The 26544-nt window shown below is 44.0% G+C and overlaps 1 protein-coding gene across 6 annotated transcripts in view; it reads left to right on the top strand.

The window, feature by feature from the left end:
- KDM6A (lysine demethylase 6A) overlaps positions 1–26544 on the top strand; it is a 287206-nt gene that overhangs the window by 53711 nt on the left and 206951 nt on the right. For all 6 annotated transcript variants that reach the window (XM_075059516.1, XM_075059508.1, XM_075059521.1 and 3 more), the window contains one exon: positions 24448–24497. In XM_075059516.1, coding sequence (XP_074915617.1) covers positions 24448–24497 — 50 coding nt within the window. Of the gene's footprint in view, positions 1–24447; positions 24498–26544 lie in introns of those variants that run through there.

The raw sequence follows: 26544 nt of genomic DNA, 5'->3' as shown, positions 1-26544 counted from the left end.
TATGGAGTGATATTTTGGGGTCCATGGAGTCTGCTGGAGGTTCTTAACTCCGGTTAATTGTCAATGGAAAACTTAATTGTGGTTCTCGCCCATTAGGGGGAGCTTACCAGACTGCCATATTGTGTGTGTTACTTTGAGATAGTGCATCTGGAACTTTTAATAGGGCTGCAGTTATAATGTGGTGATTTTTCTGACATAGGGAAAACTTACTGCAAGGGTAATTATTTTAATGATAAAATTTTGGTGTTCCGGAGCTTTGTGATTGTAGTCTTGTGGCGTTTTTTATATAAGTAGCGAGAAGGATTAAAATCTTTGGCATGAGTAACCCAGTTGTGTGTTGGTGGATTTTTATTGTTCAGCCTAGACTGTTTAAGATGCCTCTGAGCAATAAAGAAAAAGAATCAATTCTAGAGAATTAAATAACCAGGCTTCAATGGATCATTAGCTCTCTGCCTACACCCCTTTCCTTTGTGTCACCCCCACCCTCCCAAAAAAACAACCTCTCCTTGATGAAATCCCTTCAAGGAAGAATGGTATGTTGGGGACACTAGGAAATGTATCTTTGTGCACTGATATTCTGAGAATGTTCACTTTACACTGCAAACCTGAGATCTCGAGATGTCCTGTATCAGGTTTGAGTGGGGCCCTTAAGAAGATGGAGAAGTCTTGGGAAATAATCTTGGGATAAAAATTTGATATAATGTATACAATATCTGCCTTGAAGAAACATGTAATTAATCAGTTGCTTGAGACAATGTTGCATTTCATATTACAATGTGCATTTTAATATTACTAAAGGCATTTTTGAGAGGTAGATATATAGCAATGGTCCGCAAACTTTTCGTTTGGCGGGTGCCAGACAAAGGACTGTGGCGGCGGCGGAGCATCCGCCGAAATGCCGCTGAAATTCGGCGGCATTTCAGTGGCAACGCCTCTCGATGACGTCTCTTGTCGGCAGCAAGTGGCGTCATTGAGAGGTGTCGCCGCCAAATTTCTGCGGTGTTTTGGCGGTGATGCCTCTCAATGGTCCTTCATCTGGCGCCTGCCAGACGAAAAGTTCGGGGACCTCTGCTAAGACGCGGGCACATTTAGATGCCCCCGCGGGCACAGTGACGCCCACGGGCACCGCGTTGGGGACCTCTGATATATAGTATATCCTTTGAAGGATTTCTGAGCTAAATGTGATCCAGCTGTGCTCCTCAGGGGATGTCTTCTGCATCTCAGAAGTGTGTTTATAGAATGGATGTATCAACTTCAGGCTCTCTTCTTGTGTATTATCTAAAGAGTGCTTATAATACTGATAACTTTCATTGCTGTTGTGGTACTTAGTTTAGTTAACTCTCATGTTTACTGTTAACCTTGCATTTTCTAATGATGGCCATAGTTAGTTGTTACAACCATGGTTGTGTGAAAACTAAGCTTATGACCATTCACTCTCGGGTGTCCCATTTCTCTGAGGATTAATTAGATGTTGTCTTGTCTTTCAAGATAGCTTTGGCAACAAGACTGATTCCTTCTTTGAGTGATTGCTCATGTGTATTCCACAATAGGTGTGCATGGTCGCCACATGCACCAGTGCCAGAAGTCTTTCCCCTAGCAGTACCTGTAAGGGGGAGCACCTGGTGTGGTGCCTGCCTTGCGCAGTATAAGGGAAGCTGTGCTCTTCCCCCCACCCCCAGTTCCTTTTTTTCCATTAGTGAAGGTGCATCAGAACTGTTCTGCTCCAGCTTTGCTGTAGCTTGTTCCCAGAACTCTTTGTTCATTTAGTACCTGTACTTAGTGTAGTTAGTTTAGTCAGTCAGTGAGCCTGGGCTGGGGCATGCCCTGGGATTTAAGTTGTGTGGTTCTTGTCAGTGTTCTATGCCAAGAAGTGACCAGCACACAGACTGTTTGTACTGCTTGGGAGAAACCCATATCAGCGAGGGGTGCAAGATTTGCAAATTGTTTAAGCCTCGGGCCAAAAGAGAAAGGAACATTAGACTTCGAGCCATTCTGGTGGAGTTGGCGCTGACCCTGACACGGTGCTCTGAGCCGGTACTGGCCACTGCGATATTGGTACATGGTGATCCGCTGGTGGCATTGACCAGTCGGCACTGCTCTCCGTCCATGAGGCACGCCAAGAGGGCTAAGAAGACTCCCTCTTTATAGCGGCACCGAGAGAAGTCTGGGACATAGGCAAGGCCCATGTCGGGCAGTCCTTGATACCCACCGGGCCCTAGGCCTCTGACTCATGTAGAGCGGAGTAGCCCAGCCCCTTCTGAACAGGCCTCTCTGGAAGTCCGGATGCAGTCCATGCCCAAAGCCCTCCAGGTGGCTTGGGACGTCTTGTCCATACCGGTGCCCCACGCTCCAGAGGCAAGCCTTTGCTGGGATCTCTGCAGTCGCCCCTGGCTTGGTCTCGGTCGAGGGAACATTCCTGATGCTGATCACTGCCCAGAGTCCACATGGACCACTCCTGATGCTGACCAGACTCTCAGGCTGGGTTCCGTCCGTCCGTGACTCATGGAACTGGTCCTCCTCAGAGAGCGGATATCCATGGACCGTGGCAGACATCATCGTCGGTCCTCCTCCTGGAGACAGTACCACAGTTGGTCATGGCACGGTCATTGATACCATTCCTGCTCGGGCTCCTGCTCCAAGTCTCTGCCAAGGCACCACAGCCCCAGGCATCGATCACAGGCATCTTGTCGTCGAGGTCGTTCGCAGAGCAGCTGTTACCATCGGTATTGGTCCTTCAAGTAGAGATTGCGATCCTGTGACCTTTGCAGATCCTAGCACTGCCGCTCCACCTGGTTGAGAGACAGTGCATCCTACACCAGCCCAGTCTCTATTCGTAGCCGTTCTTCGGGCCAGACCGGCCAACCTGGGCAGCCGGCCCCACCAGTGCCACAGCAGATGTAGTGGCACCAAGCATCGTGGCTGGCCCAGTGGTACCAGTGGGCACTGTAGCCTCCAGCGCAGCCCCCACTGGGAACTCGCTCGGTGGCTGGAGCTTCAGAAGCACTGTCGGCCTCCCTCTCCAGACCCTCGGCAAAGGAATCAGTGGGGCGCTTGTCCTCGGTACCATGCCCGGAGTCCGACCAGGTGGTGGATCCTTTGGTGCCAGTTGACACCCAAAGCACTGCACCGGCCTCTTCGCCCCACCCGCAGGAGAGGATTGCGGCCCCGCCTCCCTCCATCCTGCTGGAGGACTTCAGGGCCCACCAAGAGCTCTTAAAGAGGGTGACAGCAAACCACTTCCTCCAGGCAGAGGAGATGGAGGAGCCCTTGGACTCCCTGTTCAACGTGTTGTCCCCATTGGCACCGGGTAGGGTGGCCTTGCCACTCCATGAAGGGGTGGCTAAAATTTCAAATGCCCTGTGGTAAACACTGGTCTCATTGGCCCTTATATCAAAAAAGGCAGAATGCAAGTACTTTGTACCCACTAAAGGGAATGAGTACCTATATACCCACCTGGCGTCCAACTCCCTAGTAGTCGAGTTGGTCAACCACAGGGGACAACAGGGTCAGCCAGCCCCGACCCCAAAGAACAAAGACTCTTGGAGGCTGGAGTCTTTTGGAAGAAAAATTTATTCATCTTCGAGCTTCCAGTTACGAGTGGCAAACATCAGGCCTTCTTGGGTTGGTATGAATTTAATCTGTGGGGCTCCCTGCCTAAATTTGTGGTCCCCCTCCAGGAGTGCGATAAGGAGGAGTTCAGGGCACTGGTGGAGGAAGGAGCAACAGCAGCTCGGGCTTCCCTGCAGGCTGCCTCGGATGCTGTGGATGTGGCATCCATGGTGTCCATGAAATGGGCGTCATGGCTCCTGCTCTCCGGGCTCTCCAGCGAGGCGCAATCTTCTATGACTGGCTGGTTCCTGAAGGGTCTAGACCGTCTTTTCCTGTATTCTAGACCCCCAGTTCCACAGTGGGAGCTATACCTGGTGTTGGCTTGTCTCACGGGGCTCCCATTTGTTACACTGGCCACGTGTTCCTGGTATCACGTCTCGTGGAAGGTGGCCTTTCTGGTTGCTATCACCTCGGCCAGGCGAGTCTCGGAGCTCAGGGCCCTGACCTCCGAACTGCCGTACATGGTCTTTGATAAGGACAAGGTCCAGCTCCACTCACACCCCGTGTTCCTCCCGAAGCTGATCTCCGCCTACCACATGGGTCAGGACATTTTTCTACTGGTCCTCTGCCCTAACCCTTATGCATCCAGTGAGGAATACCGCCTCCACATGCTTGATGTGCGGTGGGCTCTGGCATTCTACCTCGAGCAGTCTAAGCTGTTCAGAAAGTCCTTGCGGCTGTTTGTCACCTTGGCTGAACGCACGAGGGGCCAGCCGATTTCCACTCAGTGGCTTTCCAATTGGGTCACTTTGTGCATCCGTTCCTGTTATGAGCTGGCAGGGGCTCCCCCGCCACCCATTGTGAGGGCACACTCGACCTTCGTGGCCCATGTCCCCATCCAGGACATTTGTAGGGCTGCCACGTGGTCGCTGGTTCACACGTTCACCTAACACTATGCAATCGTCTCCCAAACCAGGGATAACGCCGGGTTTGGCAAGGCTATGCTCTGTCCTGGGAACTTGTGAACTCCTACCCACCTCCTACAGATATAGCTTGGAATCACCTACTGTGAAATACACATGAGCAATCACTCAAAGAAGTAAAAGCAGTTACCTTTTCCATAACTAGTGTTCTTCGAGATGTGTTGCTCATGTCTATTCCACATCCCACCCACCACCTCCTCTGAGTTTGTCTGGCGAGAAGGAACTGAGAGTGGGAGGAGCATGCAGCTCTCCTTATACCGCATCAGGCAGGCGCCACCCTAGAGGTTGCGAGGGGCACTCCCCCCTATGGGTACTGCTAGGGGAAAAACTTCCGGGACTAGTGCACGTGGTAAGGATGCACACCTACTGTGGACTAGACATGAGCAACACATCTTGAAGAACACCAGTTACGGAAAAGGTAACTGTCTTTTTCCCTAAAGTAATCACATATTTGTCATCCTGCCAGCTCAGAGCATCTACCGGAGGATCGTCTTATACCTCACATCCACAGTTCTGTTAATAGATCTGTTGTTAAGCTTACAAAGACCCACTTGTAGAATATGGCACTCCTGGTGTTGAGCTGTGGAACTGCCTTGAAAAGCTGTCTTGTATGCACAAGAAGGCTTGCACGAGGTGAGGTCATTGCCGCACTCTCTAAGGAAGTGACCCTTACCCCTCAGTTCCTTCACCAATAGTGCGGAGTGTTAACAGAATTCACCTTTGTGCCTTAAGGGTAGATGTTTCCATAGTCTGTCTTATTTTCTTTTGTTAGCTTGTAAACAGTAGCATAGAATAGTTTAACTTACATAGCCCACCCTTCTACAGGGAGCCTTTGGCCTCACCGTGACCATGTTGAGCCCTGTAAGAGTTTTAAGAGACGTGCTTATTACCCATGAATCATGCCAAAGACCAACTCCCATGTTCAGTGCCTTCTGTGTCTGGATGAGACCCACTTGGTAACCCAGTGTGCAATTCCATTCTTTATAGGTTTTATATCATGTTCATCATGGTAGTATCTGAGTGTCATCCAATAATATATTAAGTATTGTGACTAACATCTGTCACGTTCAATGTTCTGTCTATTTTTTGACAGGCCATGTGTGCAAAAAAGTCTTCTGTGCAAATTTTTGTGTGCATGGTGTTTCACTGTGTGCGTGGGGTTTAGGATTTGTGTGCACGCGCACATGTACAGCTTAGAGGGAACAGTGGTCACGTTTGTTCTCCCATTCTCTCCTTAGGGGGACCAGTGTGTGCAATGAAGTATCTTATTTTGGTAGTGTTTTGCTGTGCCTTCACTCCCCTCGTTAGGAAGGAGAGATGCTTGAGGCTCTTGGCTCTGTATGTTTGCAGACTGTAAGTCTGTTGAGAATACCAAGATTAGCCTCTGTACCGAGGTCCTCTGACCCAAGCGGTGTTTTGCCCTGGCCTCAGTACTGCCTTCTATCATGTGCACAAGACTGAATTCTCATCTGCCTTACATTGGGAGCAAATTCTTTGCACGACTGGCCCTGACTACATCTAAAGCAGTACTGAATATCAAATTGACATCACCCATTTAAGTGTTCTCATAATCATGTTACATCTGACCTTAGTGGTAAATAACCAAACATTTAGGTGGCCTAAGGAGTCTGTCAAATTTGAAATTAAGGATATAGCTTAATTCCATTCTTTATAAAGCTCTTCAGCTAAATTCCTTTCTCTCCTCCTTCCTGTCATGGTAGTTTAGTGCTAAGAATTTGCTCCCAGTTCACTTGTCTGTAAATTTTCTGGTGATAAATTTGTGGCTATTTCAAATGCTTTCAAATTATAAGCTACCTACAGACAATCCTTTTGTGGATGCTGCCTAGAGAATGCTTCCTCATTTGTATTTCCATACAAGAAATCAAATACAGTAATGTGTTTTCTTGAGATACGTCCCAGATAAAAGATCTGTAGGGTGCAATCAGATACACTCCTGTCCTTGCTGGTCTCCACCATAGTTGATTTTTAAACTGGAATTAGAAATTAGAGGCCAAAAATCTATTGTCTTTTAACGTCATTGTACACCACTAGATGGTGCCAGTATCTAGCCATCTAATCATTTTTTTCTCAAGTGAACCATGCAGATTCAAGATGCTCAGTAGGAAATATCTTTTTGAAGTCCCTCCTAAATTTAAGTAGTCATAGAAGTTAGATAAAGTAGACCTGTTGGAATAGGTCACAAAGTCCATCCTTCTACCAATATACGATTAACTACAGTCTATTTTCTAGTCTAGTGTATTTCTCTAGTCTAGTTTTAGATGTCTCACTGAATGGTACCATCCACGTTTTACCCCGAGGAGAATATTCCACAATCTAATAGACCTTGTTGGATAGTAGATTTTTCTGACATTCATACTAAAAACTTGCCCTTTCTTAGTGAAAGTGTACTTAATATATTGTTGAAAGCTATATTCCACAGCAAAAGAGGAAGTTGTTTTAATTTTTACCTGTGCCAACAAAATATTTTATAATGCTAAGAATTTCAATGACTAGCTTTAGTATTAGTGGGTTTATATTTAAGGATCCTAAATCAGACTGTTTGCAATCTGTAACTCTGTCCTATTGACATCATACAACAACCATATGATTAAGGTATTTGAGTGCTTGTAGTCTCAGGTTAGATTAAACTGATCTTTAAAATGTGTTAGATTTCTCTTGCCTTCCCCTAAATGGTATTGCAGTATGACACAGTTATGGAACTGCACTTCCATGTTTCAGCATATTTGGATTTCTTTAAAGTTTAGCCTTATCTCTGTATTTCTGTGTTTATGCTTTTTGGTTTTGGAAAAAGTACAATACCTGTATTTATTCTTAATTACTGATATGTGCTCTCAGTGTAATTTTTGTGTGAAAATTCTTTTTTAATTAAAATGTTCTTAATAGCCGTTAAACATAGAGAATGTTTGTATATTTATAATGCTTTAAAGAGAATATCGTATCCATCTTAAACCATTTTTTGTGAATTAATTTATGACCAGATTCACTGGTATGCTTTAGCTTATTTGTGCTATGCTGTTCAGAACCACAGTTTTCCCAGCAGACAGTTTGGCGTTGCTCCCCTAGGAAACAGTGAGAAGTGGTGGCATCTTTAATGAAAGAACACATCTTCTGTCTCATTGAGAGCAATAGGAGATGACAATTATTTAGAAAGAGGGCAGTTCTTTGTGCAATTCACTATAACAGCACATTTTCTCCATCAGCAGTGGTTTATTAGTACTTTCTATTATGAAGAATGATAGCAAAAATGATCATTAATCTTTTAAAAAATACTTCAGATGCAGCTCATGCATGAGATATGAGTGAGTTTTAACTGTATGGGAAGTCTGAGTGTGAAATGTTCTGTTATTAGGGACAAAACAATGGCCTGACACAGATACTAAATTTCTTAAAGGACCAATTTTCAATTAAAATTTTTGTTTAAACTAATGGATTGACTTGTAAATTCTCATAGGAATTATTCTGTACCCAGAGTAAGTGTTGTAATTTTGTATAGGATATCCTGTGTTTTTTCATATATAACAAAGGTATTGAATCTCTTTGAGTGCAAAACTGAGCTCAACCTTAACTAAGGAACCATAAGCAGCGTTTCCTTAATGTTAGCTAGATACATGACAAACATGAATTTATCTTTGTGGTATAGAAATATACTTTAATTTATTTCATTGCTGTGGTGTAGATGCTGATCAATGACTAACCTGCAGAACAGAGAAAGGGTATTCAAGTTAAAGTTCTGCTGTATGATCAGTTTTTTTACCTAGTAGACTTATTCCTTAACGTTAATCTTTCAGAAATGTAGCTTTCATAGTTCTCAAGACTTCTAGTCCGCCTTTGTGAGTTCACTGGGTTTCTTTGTATTGTTTCTCTTTCCTCACTGCTATACTTTCCAGCATACTTACTGTGTGATTGGAGCTTGATTGAGCCCTTCCATCAGAACGATCTGGCCATCTCTCCCAACCCTTCTCAGCTGACACTGCCCATTTGAGGGAGAGTGCACTTAATGCACACACACAAGGGGGTAGAGTTGAGGTTTCACAGATAAATGTAAATCTGGCATTTTTGAGTGTTTGACTTTGTAATCTCAATAATATACTTAATTGTTTTGCATGTAATTTCCTTCCTTTTTAAAAGGAGAAAAAGGTAAAAACAAATTGTACTATGTGCAATTGTAACAATCCCTCTGTCATGCATCTTTAATAGGGTTTAAACTCTGAACCTTCAGCACCGTAATAGGGACATCTACCACTTCATTTAAGGGACTAACTACATTAACTGGAAGCCGGAGAAGGCTGATATCCTGGAAAGAAGGGATGGGCCACTGCAACTAGGGTGTAGTTAGGGGGAGCCTGGGGTGGTTCTGTTCCCCTCTCTCCAACATGACATCTGCTCCACCAGTCCCTAGGTGTTCCCAGTACATTGTGTTCTGTTGCTTTGATGCCAGCATGAACCAAGCACTTGAGAACATTTGTGTTCAGCTGTTAGTCTGGTGAGCTGCCAAAGTTCTGAAGAACACAAGTGAAGGAAGACAAATGGTTTTCAAAAGTTTGTGTATCAGCAAAATCTGAATGGAATTTCATGAGACAAAGAAAAGCACTTCTCTGTCCAAAGGGCTTTCTCCCATGCTGAATTTCAAAGGTCTAATGCAGATGAGTGAGTTGCTAGAGCTTCTCAAAAATGGCCACAGCAACCTTTTTATAATGGACAGGCTTAGGAAGCCCAAGCAGAAAGGACATAAAAATGGCCATACTGGATCAGAACAATGGTCCATCTAACCCAGTATCCTGTCTTCTGACAGTAGCCAATGTCGGATGCATCAGAGGGAAAGAACAGAACAGAGCAATTATCAAGTGATCCATCTCCTGTCATCTAGTACTAGCTTCCCTCAGTCAGAGGCTTTTAGGGACAACCAAAGCATGGGTTTGTGTCCCTGGCCGTCTTATCTAATTGCTATTGATTGACCTGTCCTCCAGGAACTTATCCAGTTCTTTTTTGAACCCAATTATACTTTTGGGCTTCACAACAGCCCCTGGCAATGAGTTCCACAGGCTGAATGTGTGTTGTGTGAAGAGATACTTCTTTGTTTGTTTTAAACCTGCTCCCTATTAATTTCATTACGTTCTTGTGTTATGTAAAGGGGTAAATAGCATTTCTGTATTCATTTTCTCCATATCATTCATGATTTTATAGACTTTTATCATATCCCCCCTTGAGAAGTCTCTCTCTCTTCTAAGATGAACAGTCCCAGTCTTTTTTAATCTCTTCATATAGAAGCATATGTTCATACCTCTAATCATTTTTGTGACTTTTCTCTATAATTTTTCCAATTCTAATGTATGTTTTTTGAAATGGGGACAACCAGAACTGCATGCAGTATTCCAGGTTTGGGCATACCATGGATTTATATGATATTTCTGTCTTATTATTTATCCGTTTCCTAATGGTTCCTAATGTGTTTAGCTTTTTTGAATGCCCCTGAGCATTGAACAGATGTCTTCCAGGAACTATCCAGGCTGACTCCAAATTTTTCTTTGAATAGCGTCCCTGTGGGTGTTCTGCTTTACGTATGTCTGCGTCTCTGCGCCTAGGATCAGAATTTTTGTAGCAGTGCTTTTTGCGTTGCTATATAGTGCTGTGCATCCAAGCCACCCTCAGTTCCTTCTCATCCACCATTGGCCTGAAGTGGAGCCCTTAGCTGAGCCCTTTCGTAGCGATTTCCTTAGTATTTTCTTGCTCTTATTATTGTACTGGTAGCATTTTTATTAGCCTTTTAGTGAGTTAGTTATACCCTATTCCCCCTTTTTTCTTGTTTAAATTTTTGTTGTTTGTTTTTGACCATAGATTAGTGTAGTTGTTCTTCCCCATTTCTTTCCTTCAGGGAGGTGTTCCCTATAAAGGGGGTTATGCCTGGCTTCACTGGATTCAAATGTTGCTTCTCCTTCTGGGATGCCATCTCTGTCAGCAGCTGTCTCTCCTGTTATAGCTGCTGTCTAGGAGAGGCACATGTGCTCCAAAAGAGCACACGTTGCCTTAAACTTAAGGCAAGAACCGAGAAAAGCTGTTAGCTCAAGCTAAAACTCCTTTTGATGAAGAGCTTGCTATGGCCAACTTCTGACCCTGGTGCTAGGACCCCTTGGACAGTGGCCTCTCCCCTTCAACATCGACATCAGCCGCTCAACACCACTCCCTGCTGTCTGTGAGGAGGAAATCAATAGATTCTTCACAGAAAGCCACCAAGAAGCAGGCCTCAAGTTCTCCTAACAGGGAACCATCTTCTCTTCTCTTCTCTCCTCTCCCTGCCCCCACCAAGAAGATCCCCTGCTAGGTCGGTGACTTCGATACTGACAGGTACAAGGCTGAGTACCTGTTAGGCTTTTGGTTCCTATGGTACCATCGCCGCCAGTAACTCCAAAGACCTGAAAAGGGCAGGATCAGACAAAACAGTACTGTCAGGAAGTAGAAGCAAGGGTAAGCCCAGATCCTTAAAGACATTGACCAAACTGCTTAGATACACTATATCAAACATATAAGTTACTCCTAGTTATGCTTCTCCCCATTTCTCTAGTGGTGATGACAAGGAGGAGGAAAAGGACAGATATTCAGTTTCCCCACAGACGCCACCCCCACTTCACATCAGGGAGCTACGCAAGTCAACCATTATGCTTGGACAAGGCATTATGAAGCTAGATGTGACCAACAGGCTTGGTACAGACACTCATGGGTTCCTCACCCATGTCTTTTTCATTGTGTTGGCCCTACTGGGACCCATGGGCTACATACGGGCTGCAATTTTCCAGGTCCTTCAGCACCCAGAGAGAAAAAGAGAGACATTCCCCATCATCCTCAATAGCCATACCCCCTGAGCCTTAAAGAGAATCCTTTTTTAAGGAACAGGAAGAGAGGATTAGGAAACTATGCCTGCAACCAGTATCTCTTCATCTTCATCAGACAAAGCAGTGATGCCTTCCCCCACCAACAGCAGCAGATGATTTCTAGGATGCAATTCCAGGAGCTGTTCAGAAGAATAGCAAATTATCTTTAAATTACACTGGAGGAATTGAATGAATCCCTGCATAAATTACTTGATATACAGTAGAACGTCAGAGTTACGAACACTAGAGTTACGAACTGACCAGTCAACCGCACACCTCATTTGAAACTGGAAGTACTCATTTAGGCAGTAGCAGAGACCAAAAAAACAGAAATACAGTACGTTGTTAAATGAAAACTACGAAAAAAAGCAGCATTTTTCTTCTGCATAGTAAAGTTTCAAAGCTGTATTAAGTCAGTGTTCAGTTGTAAACTTCTGAACGAACAACCATAATGTTTTGAGAGTTACAAACATTTCAGAGTTATGAACAACCTCCATTCCTGAGGTGTTTGTAACTCTAAGGTTCTGCTGTACATCAGACATCAACATCGGCAAGCATAACTCTACCTATCAATGAAGCACTATTAGACCCAGCTAAAGCTATCTGGTAGACTCTGGCCACAATGCCCCGCACCTGTAAGAGGGTGGACAAGAAATATTATGTGCCCTGTAAGGACATAGACTCGTTATTTTTGCACCCTACACTGAAGTCATTGGTTGTCAATGCTGTAAATGAACATGGAAGATAGCACCAAGCTAAAATGATGGCCATATGATAGACTGGAAGAGATTAGATCTATTTGGACACAAAGCATATTCCTCAGCAACGCTGTCAATTATGAAGCACTTTTGACAATGTATCACACAAAATTACTCCAAATTAAGTGAATTTGAGTATATTCCAGAAGACAAAAAGCAATTTCAGGCAATTGCGAATAAGTGTCAGCTCCTAGCGTGAACTGCATTGCCAGCTTCCTTGGACGTGGCCGATACAGCTGCTCATTGGATATTGACAGCGGTGGTCATGCAAAGGGCATTGTGGCTGCATTTTTCTGGGTTCCCGAAGGAGTTGGAGGCCAGGGTGGAAGATCTCCCCTTTTGAGGGCTCAAAACTATTCACTGACGTGTATCTCCACTCCCTAAAAGATTTGAGGGCAACATTTAAGATCTCTAGGTATTTACACACTGGTACAAAAGAGAAGGCCCAGTAATTACTCACACTACACAAAGGTCTTAACCTCCATTTGTCCCACCTCAAAGACACTATGACCCAGAAACGAAATGATCAAAACCTTCTAAACATAGACTGCCCTCATCACAACCGTGAACATCTCAACGTCTGCATCAGAGCAACAATTTAGAGAATTTGGTCGAAGCTCCAAAATGCTGCCCCTGCGGACATGTGCCTCAACAACCTGAATGTTTCCATCAGTTTGACCACTTTACCTCTTTCTATCTAGTGTGGCAGAGTATCAACACGGATGGATGAGTGTTAGAAATAATCAACAAGAGAGATTCAATCCACTTTACCGGCTTCCCCATTCTGCTTCAGGGACCTCTCTCATGAGCACCGTTTACATCAGGAGATGAACCACTTCCTACACTAGGTGCTATACCACCAGTTCCAATCTAACACAGAAGGAAGGCCTTTTATTCCAAATACTTCCTAGTACAGAAGAAGAGAGGTAGTTGGAGACCCATTCTAGACCTAAGTTTTGTGGTTGCGCTCAATAAGTTTGTGGAAGTACTACAATTCAAGACGGTTACGTTAGCAGGGACTGGTTATTGGCCCCTCTATCTTCAACATGCATACTTTCATATTACCATTCACCAATCCCATAGGAGATTTATCAGGTGCACACTGGGGCAGAATCACTTCTAACACCGAATACTCCCATTTGGCCTATCTTTGGCATCCAAGGTATTCTCCAAAGCCCTTGCAGTGTTAGCAGCACATCTCCAAAACCAAGGAATTCTGATATTCCCATACGTGAACAGTTTCCTATTCAAAGCCCCTTCTAGAGACGATGCATTAATAGCTACACAAAAGACACTGGACCTTTTCTTATGACTCGGCCTACAAATAAACGCTCAGAAATCATAGTTCACAGGGACCTGCCTCTCTGGAGTGGAGGCCAAAGCCTCCCTCCAACACACATTCACTACCTTAGTCAGGTTGATCTCCACAGTTCAAACCAGCCTGCAGGTATCAGCCAGTGTGTGTCTACAACTATTGAGACACATGGTGGCTGCCACCTTTATCATAGAACATGCCAGACTCCAAATGGATTGCATTCAAGGGTGGCTCAGAACAGTTTGTTTAAATTGTATCTGTGCAAAGCATAATCTCTCAATGCCCTCCACAGTCAAAAGCTAACTTGACTTGTGGACATACCCCCACAATGTGTGTGCTGGAGTTCTCTTCGCCCGACCACCTTCATCACTGATACTGATGATGGATGCATCCCTATTGGGAGGGGAGCTCACTTGAGCGACTACACGGTACATGACAAATGGTCCCCTGGGTAAGAAATGGTGTCCCTAGCCTATGTTTGTCCGAGGGTGGAGATATCATTATGTTAGGTTCACTCCCTCTGGGACACCTGGCATTGACCACTGTGGGTAGATAGGATACTGGGCTAGATGAACCTTTGATCCAACCAAGTGTGGCCATTCTTATGTTCAGAGTCGACATAACACGTCAACCTGAGGGAGCTCAGAGCAGCCAGAAATGCATAGTCGCACTTTTTACCACTAATCAAAGACACACACACACACACACACAACAATGACAAACAACATCACTTGTATGTTTCACATAAACAGCCAAGGGCAAGATCACCCTCCCTATGTGCCTATGCAGTTAAATTATGGAATTAGTACATTCACCCATGATCAGTATCTCAGCTACTTATCAATCAGGACTTCAAAATACTATGGCATACACATTCAGCAGGCAGGTCTCACAAGAACACGAGTGGGGAAATAGCTACCACAGTCCTACACAAAACATTAATGTGTTGGGGACATCTGAGCATAGACCTTTTTGCCACAGCTGGGAAAGCAAGTGCCCTCAATTCTGCTCAAGATTGTCAATCTCCGGGGGTTTCCTTTCTTTTCAAATGGGACAGACATATATACATGCATTTTCTCTGATTCCATTAATACCCAGAGTAATACACAAAATAAAGGATGAAAAGGCCAGGGTCATTTTGATAGCCACAACATGGCCCAGACAGATATCTTTCCTTTATCTTTACAGCTGATGGTATGCGCATTACCACCACTCCGCCCCCGGGTCACTGTTCATTCTATTCCAAACATCCTTACTCAAGGCTAGATCCATCACAGAAATCTAGAAGTTCTCCACCTGAAAGAATGGGTCTTTTGATGGTTCCAAAATGTCACAATGAGCTGTTCTAAAGATGTAAGAGATACTGTTAAATAGCAGAAAAACAGCCATGCGCCATACTTTCCTTCATAAGTATAAGAGATTCTGGATCTGGTGTGACAAAGACAGGTTACAGCTATATCCTCTGCCATTGATGCTGGATCAGATATCCTGGAACTACAAAAAATCAAGACTGTTGTTAAGTGTGCTGAGAATCCATTTCACGGCAATTATATGGCCTTCCTCCACAGGATTGGTTGACACTCACTATTCGTGCATCATACAACAAAAAGATTTTTTAAAGGTATTTGGAACCTCTAACTTGAAATTCGAGATCCTACACCACCGTGGGACCTTAACCTAGTTCTATGACACCTTACTGATTCTCTGAAACCCCCCTCGCTTTGAATTTATGGTGACCTAGTGGCTCATACATCTTTCTGTGAAGACTGCTACAAGAAAGGCAATCACATCCACTTGAAGAATGGGAGAAATAGGTGATCTCACAGTGTTACCACCCCCCTTTACAATTTTCTTTGAGGATAAAGCCACTTTATGACCACATTCAAAGTTCCTACCAAAAATACCTTCATCCTTCCTGAATCAATCGGTATTCATCTCCCATCATTCTTCCCCAATAAAAGGGGAGAATAAAAGGGAGGTAACGTTCCACACACTAGACATTAGGAGAGTGTTAGCCTTCTATTTAGAAAGGATCAGACTTTTCAAGAAATCATCAAGACTATTCCTTACCATTGCAGAGAGATCTAAAAGATCATCCATATCTAACAAAGACTTCTAAAATGAATTTCCAATTGTATTAGCTATTGCTGTTGTCAGCGTGACTTGCAACCCCCCACCGGGGACTCTCTCACTGTTCAAGATCACTGTCCACCTCTATAAACTTCCTTGAACAATGTTTTGATTACAGACATGTGTAGAGCAGCGACCTGGCTGTCTGTTCACACATTTACAGAGCATTATGCAATCTCTCGACTTAGCATCTGCACTATTAGGACTGACTGCTTTATCGTCAGTAAAGAATCCAGCTCCAAAACCCAGTCCTTCCAACAGGGGGCTACAGTCACCTAAAGTAGAGTACTCATAGGGACATATTTCAGAAAACCTCAGTTATTGTGCATGGTGAGTAACCTTCTCTTCTTCGAGTATTATCCTTATGTTGCTCCACTACTTGCCCCCCTCTCCTCTACTTCAGAGTTCTTATATACAGAATGTGGTACAGAAGGAACTGAAGTCTGTTTGTATCTGCACAGGGCTCTAATTATGTTTTCCAATATGTATTACTTTGGACTTAAGAACATTGAATTTCGTCTGCCTTTTTGTTGCCCTATCACCGAGGTTTATGAGATCCCTTTGTAACTCTTCACCTTTGGCTTTGTACTTAACAATCTTGAGTAATTGTTTCATTTACAGACTTAATCAGCTTGCTGTTTACCCCTTTTTCCTGATCATTTGTGAATGTTAAACAGCACAAGTCCCACTACAGATCCTTGAGCGATGCCACTATTTACCTCCATTGTGAAATCTGACCATTTATTCCTATCCTTTGTTTCATAGATAGGAGAGGACCATCCCACTTATGCCATGAGTGCTTACTTTGTTTAAGCATTTTGGTGAGGGACCTTGTCAAAGGCTTTCTGAAAGTATAAGTACACTATATACACTAGATCATCATTTTCCAAGTGTGTGTCAAAGAATTCCAATAGATTGGTGAGGCATGATTTCATTTTGCAAAAGCCATGTTGAGTCTTCCAACATGTTGTTGTGTGTGTTTGTGTCTGGTAATTCTGTTTTTTACTATAGTTCCAACCAGTTTGTCCGATACTGAAGTTAGGCTTACTGGCCTATAATTGCCAGGCTCTACTCTACAGACATTTTGAAAAGAGGTGCTCTCAACTTCCTCTATAATAATAGCAGTGTTTTCCCTTCATTCACTACATTGTTTAAAAAAAAAAAAATCAGTTCTTCCTATAATATTGTAGCGAGGCGGTGGGATACCTCACAGTCCTGCTGAGGGACGGATCTCCCCTGACACCAATGTGGGCGGAGCCACTGGGTCCTGCACCCGCCCCTCAGAGGTCATGGCGCAGACCTGGAAGTATAAAAGCTCACCTGCAGAGCTCAGTTGAGAACCAGCTGCTGCAGAGACCAGATGTCTGTGGCCGAGCTCCCTCAGGGGAGACAGCAGAAGGCCGTGGCCGGCCTGATGTCACACTGGACCGGCCGAGGCTACCCCACTCCAGCTACCCCAAGGAGGACTGGCCGAGCCTACCGTCCACTACTTACCCAGGGGAACCGATGGTGTTCGAAACAGCCGGCAACGCTACCACGACTCAGGTACCCTACGAGGGGAAGTGTGGAAGTAGCCTGGGGGCAGCCGACCCCAGTCTGGCAGCAACACCGCCAGAACCTATGTCAGTGTGTTGCAGCCAGGATCCCCACTGACAGGAGCGAGTTTCTGCCGCTGCTAGGCCCCGGGCTGGGACGCAGTGGAGTGGGAGGGCCTGCATCTCCCCTGCCACCCACTCCTTGAGTAGCAGATTCACCCTTCTCCCTGGCCTGAAGAGGCTAGGAGCGCCTGCTGTTGAACTATTGACTCAGCCCCTGCTTAAGGGCCTGAGTCCCTGACTGTTTGCTGGCTGCCCCGCCCTGACCTAGGGCCTGGGCCGCCACTTGACTATTGGCTCAGCCCCACTCCAAGGGCCTGAGCCCCTAACCGAGTGTGTGCTATTCCCCATGATCGCAGAGCCAACGGCCGGCAAACTAGAGCGAGGCAGTGGGATACCCCACAGCCCTGCTGAGGGACGAACCGTGGCAAAGCCGCACCACAAATACTGTTTATAATAAACTCAGATTGGAATCATATTTTTTTTCCCTCAATACTTGAATCCTATTATGGAATTAGTTTGGGCTCACCTCAAGGCAGTAGATAAGCCTGTTGTTTTTTGAAGCCCACAGGTGTTTCCATATTTGTGTAGGACTTTTCAGCAACAGTTGTCAGCTCTGTAGTTTCATTAACTAATTTTCTTAATCTGAGATGCTGGCTCGAATTTTTGGTAGTGTGGACACAAATCAACGGTATTGGCCTCCGGGAGCTATCCTAAAGTGCTCCATTTGTGACCCATTTTTGGCCAGCACTTTGGACTCTGATGCCCTAGTCAGGTACACAGGAAAAACCCTGGGAACTTCTTGAATTTCATTTCCTGTTTGGTCAGCGTAGCAGACTCAGCAGCACTGGTGACCATGCAGTCCCCCCAGAATCACAAACAAGCTCCAGCATGGACCAGAAGGGAGACACTGGATCTGATTGCTATGGGGAGAAGCATCTGTGCAGGCCGAACTCGGATTAAAAAGAAGAAATGCAAATATATTTGCCAAAATCTCACTGGGTGTGTTGGACAGAGGCTACAACAGGGACACACAGTTGTGCCATGTGAAACTTAAGGAGCTCAGGCAATCCTACCAAAAGACAAAGGAGGCAAACGGTCACTCCGGGTCAGAGCCCCATACATGCCATTGTTATCACCAGCTGCATGGCATTCTAGGTGGGGACCTTACTGTCCGTGGACACCTGCAAGGGTGAGTCTCACGTAACAGGGAGGAGGATTTTGCGAATGAGGAAGAGGAGGAGGAGGAGGAGGAGAAGGCGCAGCAGGCATGTGGTGAATCTGTTGTCCCCAGCAGCCAGGAACTTTTCTTCACTGTGGAGCCAATACTCTCCCAAGGCAGGATCCCCAACCTGAAGCCGGAAAAGGCACCTCTGGTGAGTGCACATTGTAACTACAGTACAGGGTTTAAAAGCAATAGTGTTTAATGTTTGATTTGCCCTGAAGAACTGGGATGCATTCACGGCCAGTACAGCTACTGAAAAGGTCTGTTCACATGTCTGGGAATGGAGTGGAAATCCTCCAGGGACATCTCCATGAAGCTCTCCTGGAGGTACTCCAAAAGCCTTTGCAGAAGGTTTCTGAGGAGGGCTGCCTTATTTTGTCCTCCGTGGTAGGACACTTTACCACGCCAAGCCAGTAGCAAGTAGGCTGGAATCATTGCAGCACAAAGCATGGCAGCAAATGGTCCTGGGTTTTGATCTCATTCAAGCAACATTTGGTCTATGTCTTTCTGTGTTAGCCTCAGTAGAGTGATATCGTTCATGGTCACCTGGTTGAAATAGGGGAAGTTTTGTAAGGGAACAGTAAAAGGACCCCGTTCATGCTGGGCTGTTTGTGCTTGGCTAAAGGGGAACAGCCTAGAGAATAGCCATGTGGGGTGAGGATATGTATGTGCTGCACATCCATCCCAAAACCGCAGCCCCTCCTTTTAAATATGAAACCCAACCCCTTGCTTGTTCTGGGAAAGAGGGTGCTGCCGTTTGAAAACATTCCCACATGTTATGAAGGTGTTAGGAGCCAAACCTGCGTAACCTTTGGCTTACCATGGCTGCCTGGAAACCGAATTTTGTTGCCCAGCCGTGTGTGATGTCACCATACTGGCAGGTGCTCAACATAAAAGGTCAAAATGCGACCTTGTACCTAAAGCACATGTGCTATCTGCTGTGAATTGCTCAATTCACTGTGAACGAGTCTCCTTTTTGTTCTCAGAAATGTAGCGTAAATTTTACTCTGCCTTTTTATTTCTCCCCGATGCAAATGTTTCTGTGCTCCCCTTATCATCTCCGTCCCTGAGATTATCGCAGATTCGAAGGCGAAAAAAACGCACTTGCGATGACATATTTTCCAAGCTCATGCAGTCCTCCCACACTGATGGGGCACAGCTTAATGCTTGGAGGCATTCAGTGGCAGAGGCCAGGAAAGAATTAATTAAGTGAGCGTGAAGAGCGGAGGCAGGAGGCAATGTTCAGGCTAATGAGGAAGCAAACGGACATGATGAAGCTTCTGTTGGAGCTGCGGGAAAGCCAACAAGAGCACAGACCCCTGCTGCATCTGCTGTATAACCCTCCTCCCCAAGTTCCATATCCGCCTCATCCAGACGCCCAAGAATGTGGGAGAGGGGGAAAGGCTCCAGGCACCCAGCCACTCCACTCCAGAAGATGGCCCAAGCAACCAAAGGCCATCATTCAAACAGTTTGATTTTTAGCGTGGCTACAATAAGCAATGTGGCCTTGTCCTTCCCTCCTACGCCACCCAACCCGGGCTACTGTGTCAGTTATCTCATTTTTTTAAATTAATAAAGAATGCATGGTTTCAAAACAATAGTTACTTTATTTTGAAGGGGGGAGGGTCGGTTGTCTTACAGGGAATTAAAATCAACAAAGGGGGTAGGTTTGCATCAAGGAGAAACACATGCAACTTTCACACCGAAGCCTGGCCAGTCATGAAACTGGTTTTCAAAACCTCTCTGATTGTCAGCACGTCTTGCTCTGCTCTTCTAAAGACCCTGGTGTCTGGCTGCTCAAAATTGGATGCCAGGCGATTTCCCTCAACCTCCCACCCTGCCATAAATGTCTTCCCCGTTACTCTCACAGATATTATGGAGCATACAGCAAGCAGCAATAACAATGGGAATGTTGTTTGTGCGGAGGTCTGACTTACTCAGCAAACAGTGCCCGCAAGCTTTTAAATGTCCAAAGGCACATTCTTCTACCATTCTGCACTTCCTCAGCCTATAGATGAACTTCTCCTTACTACCGTTGAGGCTTCCTGTGTAAGGCTTCATGAGCCATGGGAAGTAGGGGTAAGTTGGGTCCCCAAGGATAACTATTGGCATTTCAACATTCCCAATGGTAGTTTTCTGGTCTGGGAAGTAAATTCCTTCTTGCAGCTGCTCAAACAGCCTGGAGTTTCTAAATATGCGAGCGTCATGCACCCTTCTCGGCCATCCCACGTTGATGTTGGTGAAATGTCCCTTGTGATCCAGCAGTGCTTGCAGTACCATTGAGAAGTACCCCTTGCGGTTTATGTACTGGTTAGCAAGGTGGTCTGGTGCCAAGAGGGGGATATGCATTCTGTCTATTGCCCCACCACAGTTAGGGAACCCCGTTGCAGCAAAGACATCCGGTATGATCTGCACATTTCCCAGAGTCACTACCCTTGATAATAGAACGTCAATGATTGCATTGGCTACTTAGATCACAGCAACCCTCACAGTAGACTTACCCACTCCAAATTGATTCCCAACTGACTGGTGGTAGTCAGGAATTGCAAGCTTCCACAAGGTTATCACCGCTTGCTTCTCAACTGTCAGGGCAGCTCTCATCTTGGTATTCCTGCGCTTCAGGGTCGGGGAAAGCAACTCAAGAGTTCCAGGAAAGTGGACTTATACATGCAAAAGTTTTTGCAACCACTGTGAATCATCCCATAGCCGCAACACTATGCGGTCCCACCAGTCTGTGCTTATTTGCCTGGCCCAAAATTGGTGTTCCACCGTATCAGCCAGCCCCACTGCTGCCATGATGTCCCTATTGCCAGAGCCCGTGCTTTCAGGAACGTCTGTGCCCATGTCCTCCTCAAAATCCTCCTCATGCTGGCATCTCTTAGCCTGGTTCTGCATATACTCCAGGATAATGTGCAAAGTGTTTACAATGCTCACAACAGCAGCGGCGATGGTGAGCTGAGTGGGCTCCATGCTTGCCGTGGTATGGCATCTGCACGGGTAACCCAGGAAAAAAGGCACAAAATGATTGTCTGCTGTTGCTTTCACGGAGGGAGGGGCAACTAATGATGTACTCAAAACCACCCACGACAATGTTTTTGCCCCATCAGCCATTGGGAGCTTAACCCAGAATTCCAGTGGGCACTGGAGACTGCAGGAACTGTGGGATAGCTACCCACAGTGCACTGCTCCGTAAGTCAATGCTAGTCACGGTAGTGAGGACGCACTCCACCGACTTAAGGTGCTTAGTGTGGACATATCCAATTGACTGTATAAAATCAATTTCTAAAAATTGACTTCTATAAAATCGACTTAATTTCATACTGTAGACTTACCCTAAGTGAAAATGACTGGTGACATTTGTTTTCAAAGCTGAGTAAATTTTTAAAAAGTATGAATGGTAAAACTTAAGTTTTCTCAGTTTTGAGGTTTTCACAAGACTTTAAAAAATTTCCTACTTCATGTATTACTTGTGCTTAAATTTCTTTTAAAAAATTAATATAAAACTTGACTGTTTTTAAAATGTTGGTTTCTTGGAGATTATTATAGTATAATGAAATGCACTTCTGTATTAAAAACACGTTCTCTTAATTACTGCAGTTCGTTATATCTTTAATATGCTGATTTTAAAATTACTTTTGTTGTTTTAAAAACAGTAATCTTGTAACTTCCTTCAGTTTTAGGTGGACTCCTTGCTATAAGAATCTGAAACATTACAAGAAAGAAGTTTTGTTTTATAGCTAATTGGCAAAGGAAGGTCATCCCATATGTTCAAAAATTACTTGTCTGTACATTAAACTCAGTATGAATATCTGAGGCATGTAAATTGGGAAAGACTCCATTTGTTAGTGATACTGTACAATGTAACAGCCTATGATTAAGATGCTGATTTTAGACTACACACACACACCCCCTGTTATATAAGAGACTTTATTTTTTTAAAATTGTGTTTGAATTAATTGTCATGAAATGGTCAGTTGGATTAAGTGTCTAGAGTTCTTTCCAGAACAGTCTTCTTCAGATAAGCTATACATCTGTACATACAAGTACTATGCATTATTAGTGTTCAGTCTGAGGAGTGAAAGTGACTTGTGGGGTAGATAGGTGTAAATAGAAGGAATGTAAATCTAGAATAGCTTGTGGTGCGTGCAGCAGAAAATGTTAATGTGGTCTCTTTAGAGAGTAACTGCAGTTTTTTAAATTAAACTTAACCAAAAAAACAACCCCCAAATCCTTATGGCTTGTCAAAATAACACATCAAATTTAAGAATAAGGCTGACTGTCAAAATACAGCAAATCAGTTAAGCTTGCTTTTATATTTGTAATTTAAATTGATAATTTTGGACTTATGGATGTCAGGTGTAAAAAATTAAGTATTTGCCTTAACTTTGCATATAGTTTGTTAACTTGTATTAGATCTTTTACATTCATACTTTTCATGTAATATGTTAATATTCCCCAGAAGTCCCAGATTAGATCCAATTGTATGGTGAGGAGCTCGATCTAGAAATACACTATTTTTGTAAATATGTATTTGTATTCTTGCTCTTAAGTATCTGTAATATTTCTGAAAGTCTTGAATGGCTCTTGGTCAGTTATGTAACTGAGTATGTAGGGCATGCACTTACAAAGTATACTATAAATTAGACACCGCCTTTGTGGTGCTTCAGTGAGTTAATTTGCATATAAAAAACCTATTGCTTTTCCCATTCCCTGTAATGGTCTGCTTTCCTGTCTTTCCTAGGATTGTGAGCTCCTCAAAGCAGGGACAGTTCCTTTTGAGTCTTTGGAAAGTTCTTAGCGCACATTGGATGCTACTGTTAAACTTAATTAAATTTCTTATAAAACTCATACTTTTCAGAGTTGAAAATATTGACTTTTTAAGGTATTAATGAATTGTTATTTAAAATGCTACTTGTGTCTTTTGCATGGCCACTATTTTTATAGGAACATAAGCCCTGCATTTATGCCTGTCTAGCAGTGAGTGCATTAAGTAGCAAAGGTGGGGCTTGACTTTTTTTTTTTTAATATCACCAGACATTTACTTGCCAAAAGACTAAAGTTATTAACCACATTTTTTTTTGACGGGAGAGCAGTAAGGTACAGGAACAATGATTTGTTGAGTACTCAATCTCTAAATAATGGTAATTCAGTGATTCGTACCAGGGTGCAGTCTCTAGACCTATCTTCAGAGCTCTGTCTTTCAGGGCTGGTCTACACTATGGGGGGAAATCGATCTTAGATATGCAACTTCAGCTACGTGAATAACGTAGCTGAAGTCGAATATCTAAGATCGGATTACTCACCCATCCTCACCGCGCGAGATCGATGTCCGCGGCTCTCCCTGTCGATTCCGGAACTCCGTTGGGGTTGGTGGAGTTCTGGAATCGATATAAGCGCACTCGGGGATCGATATATCGCGTCTCATCTAGACGCGATATATCGATCCCCGAGCAATCGATTTTAACCCGCCGATACGGCGGGTAGTCTAGACGTGGCCTCATAATGGTCTTGGGCTTGGTAGGTGATTGATAAAACTGAAGCTTTCCTCCCACTGTCCCCACACTTTATCTGATTATGGAAGGGGAGAAGGTGCTTCTTCTGTAATCTTTCTGCAGATCAGTCTGCTCTTCTTCCCTTGCAAAAATTGTGCAAGACACCAGAGAGCACTGTAAACATGCTACGTGATTTAAATTTTTTAATCAATAGCAGCTTTTGTCAAAAACACAAAATTTCAGCAAGCAAATTTCCTTCATAAACTTACTTTAAAATACTACTTGATTTAATTTTTTGTAAATCACGATAACATTTGCTTTTTGGTTGAGACACGTTCTACAGCAAAATTGTAATCTTCAGGAAATACTCTATCCATAACAGTGCATAGTTATTGTTGGTGTTACTTTTATTAAATTATTTATCATTTCCATATTGCATATTTATATACGCTTAAGGCTTTATTTTCAGTCTTGTTCTTTTTAAAAAAAAATCCACCTTTTTCTCTATTGCAGCATTATCTGCCTACCAGAGGTACTACAGTTTACAATCTGACTACTGGAAGGTCTGTACATTTTTATTTTTTTCTAATTGTCTGTCTTCTAAATGTTTGGATTTCTAATGTGGGTTAATGTGGATATAACTCTGCAGCATCTATTTTTTGCAGTGTAACGTTCGTATTAATGGAAATGTTCCTCCTTCTTTACATGCAATTTGTCTAAGTTAAAAATGGAAACCTTTTCCTCAGTTCATTTTTTTGTTTAACTAACTAACACTTCCAAAAACTGGTCATGTTTTTTTTGTGTGTAATTTTGTTTTTATCAACTTTACTGCAATTTTTCATAAATAAACCTTGTTAGCTATTTGGGCACATTTGAGTATTGAGAGAATTGCAATCATAGGAAAGCTTCTGCACAAGTTTTGGACTTAACCTAAGGGCATTTTTCCTGTTGTACTTTTGATTTCCATGGTGACCATGGGGCATTATTATTTGAAGTACTTTCAGTATTGTATTAGAGTTCACTTAGACTGTGAACAAGGAAGTAGTCATTTATGCAAACTCTATATAAAAAAAAAAAATGCACATTTATTGCTATATTAATAAAGGTATCATTAACAAGTGTAAGCAAAGGTGGCAAGATTGTAAAGGTGAAAAATTCTTTACCTGACACTGAGTGTAGAAACAATATTGTACATGATTTTATTTTCATATGGCAAAATTCTGTAATGCTGATTTAAGCTCCCAATTCCGGAAAACGCTTAAGTCCGTCTATATTCAGAAAAGTGCTTGAGCATGTGACTAACTTTGTGTCATGCTTAAAGTTCATAGAATCATAGAAGATTAGGGTTAGAAGAGACCTCAAGAGGTCATCTAGTCCAACTCCCTGCTCAAAGCAGGACCAACCCCAACTAAATCATCCTAGCCAGGGCTTTGTCAATCTGGGCCTTAAAGACCTCTAACAATGGAAATTCCATCATCTCTCAAGGTAACCCATTCTAATGCTTCACCACCCTCCTACTGAAGAAGTTTTTTCCTAATATCCAACTTAGACCTCCCCCACTGCAACTTGAGACCACTTCTGCTGCTTCTGTCATCTGCCATCACTGAGAATAGCCTAGCTCCATCCTTTTTGGAACCCACCTTCAGGTAGTTGAAGGCTGCTATCAAATCCCCCCTCATTCTTCTCTTCTGCAGACTAAATAAACCCAGTTCCCTCAGCTTCTCCTTGTAAGTCATGTGCCCCAGCCCTGTAATCATTTTTGTTGCCCTCTGCTGGATTGTCTCCAATTTTTCCATATTTTTTCTATAGTGGGGGGCCCAAAACTGGATACAGTATTCCAGATATGGCCTCACCAGTGCTGAATAGAGGGGAATAATCACTTCTCTCGATCTGCTGGCAGTGCTCCTACTAATGCAGCCCAATATGCCATTAGTCTTCTTGGCAGCAAGGGCACACTGTTGATTCATATCTAGCTTTTTGTCCACTGTAATCCTCAGGTCCTTTTCTGCAGAACGGCTGCTTAGCCAGTCAGTGCCCAGCCTGTAGCAGTGCATGGGAGTCCTCTGTCCTAAGTGCGAGACTCTGCACTTGTCCTTGTTGAACCTCATCAGATTTCGTTTGGCCCAATCCTCCAATTTGTCTAGATCACTCTGGACCCTGACCCTATCCTCCAGCATATCTACCTCTCCCTGCAGCTTGGTGTCATCTGTGAACTTGCTGAGGGTGCAGTCCATCCCATCAGCCAGATTATTAATGAAGATGTTGAACAAAACTGGACCCAGTACCGACCCCTGAGGGGAGCACTTTGCTTGATAACAACTGCCAACTAGACATCGACCTGTTGATCGCTACCTGTTGAGCCCGACAATCTAGCCAGCTTTCTGTCAACATATGCTTAAGTGATCTTGTGAATGATAAGTTCCATCAGTGAGTATTAGCCAGGATGGGCAGGATGGTGTCTCTAGCCTTTGTTCGCCAGAAGCTGGGAATGGATAACACGGGATGGATCACTTGGTGATTTGCCTGTTCTGTTCATTCACTCTGGGGCAGCTGGCATTGGCCATTGTCGGAAGACAGGATACTGGGCTGAATGAACCTTTGGTCTGACCA

The sequence above is a fragment of the Chelonoidis abingdonii genome, chromosome 1 (genome assembly GCF_003597395.2).
Source record: "Chelonoidis abingdonii isolate Lonesome George chromosome 1, CheloAbing_2.0, whole genome shotgun sequence".
Taxonomy (NCBI): Eukaryota; Metazoa; Chordata; order Testudines; family Testudinidae; genus Chelonoidis; species Chelonoidis abingdonii.
The sequence above is the reverse complement of the archived record's forward strand: the minus strand, read 5'-3'. Positions and strand labels throughout refer to the sequence as shown.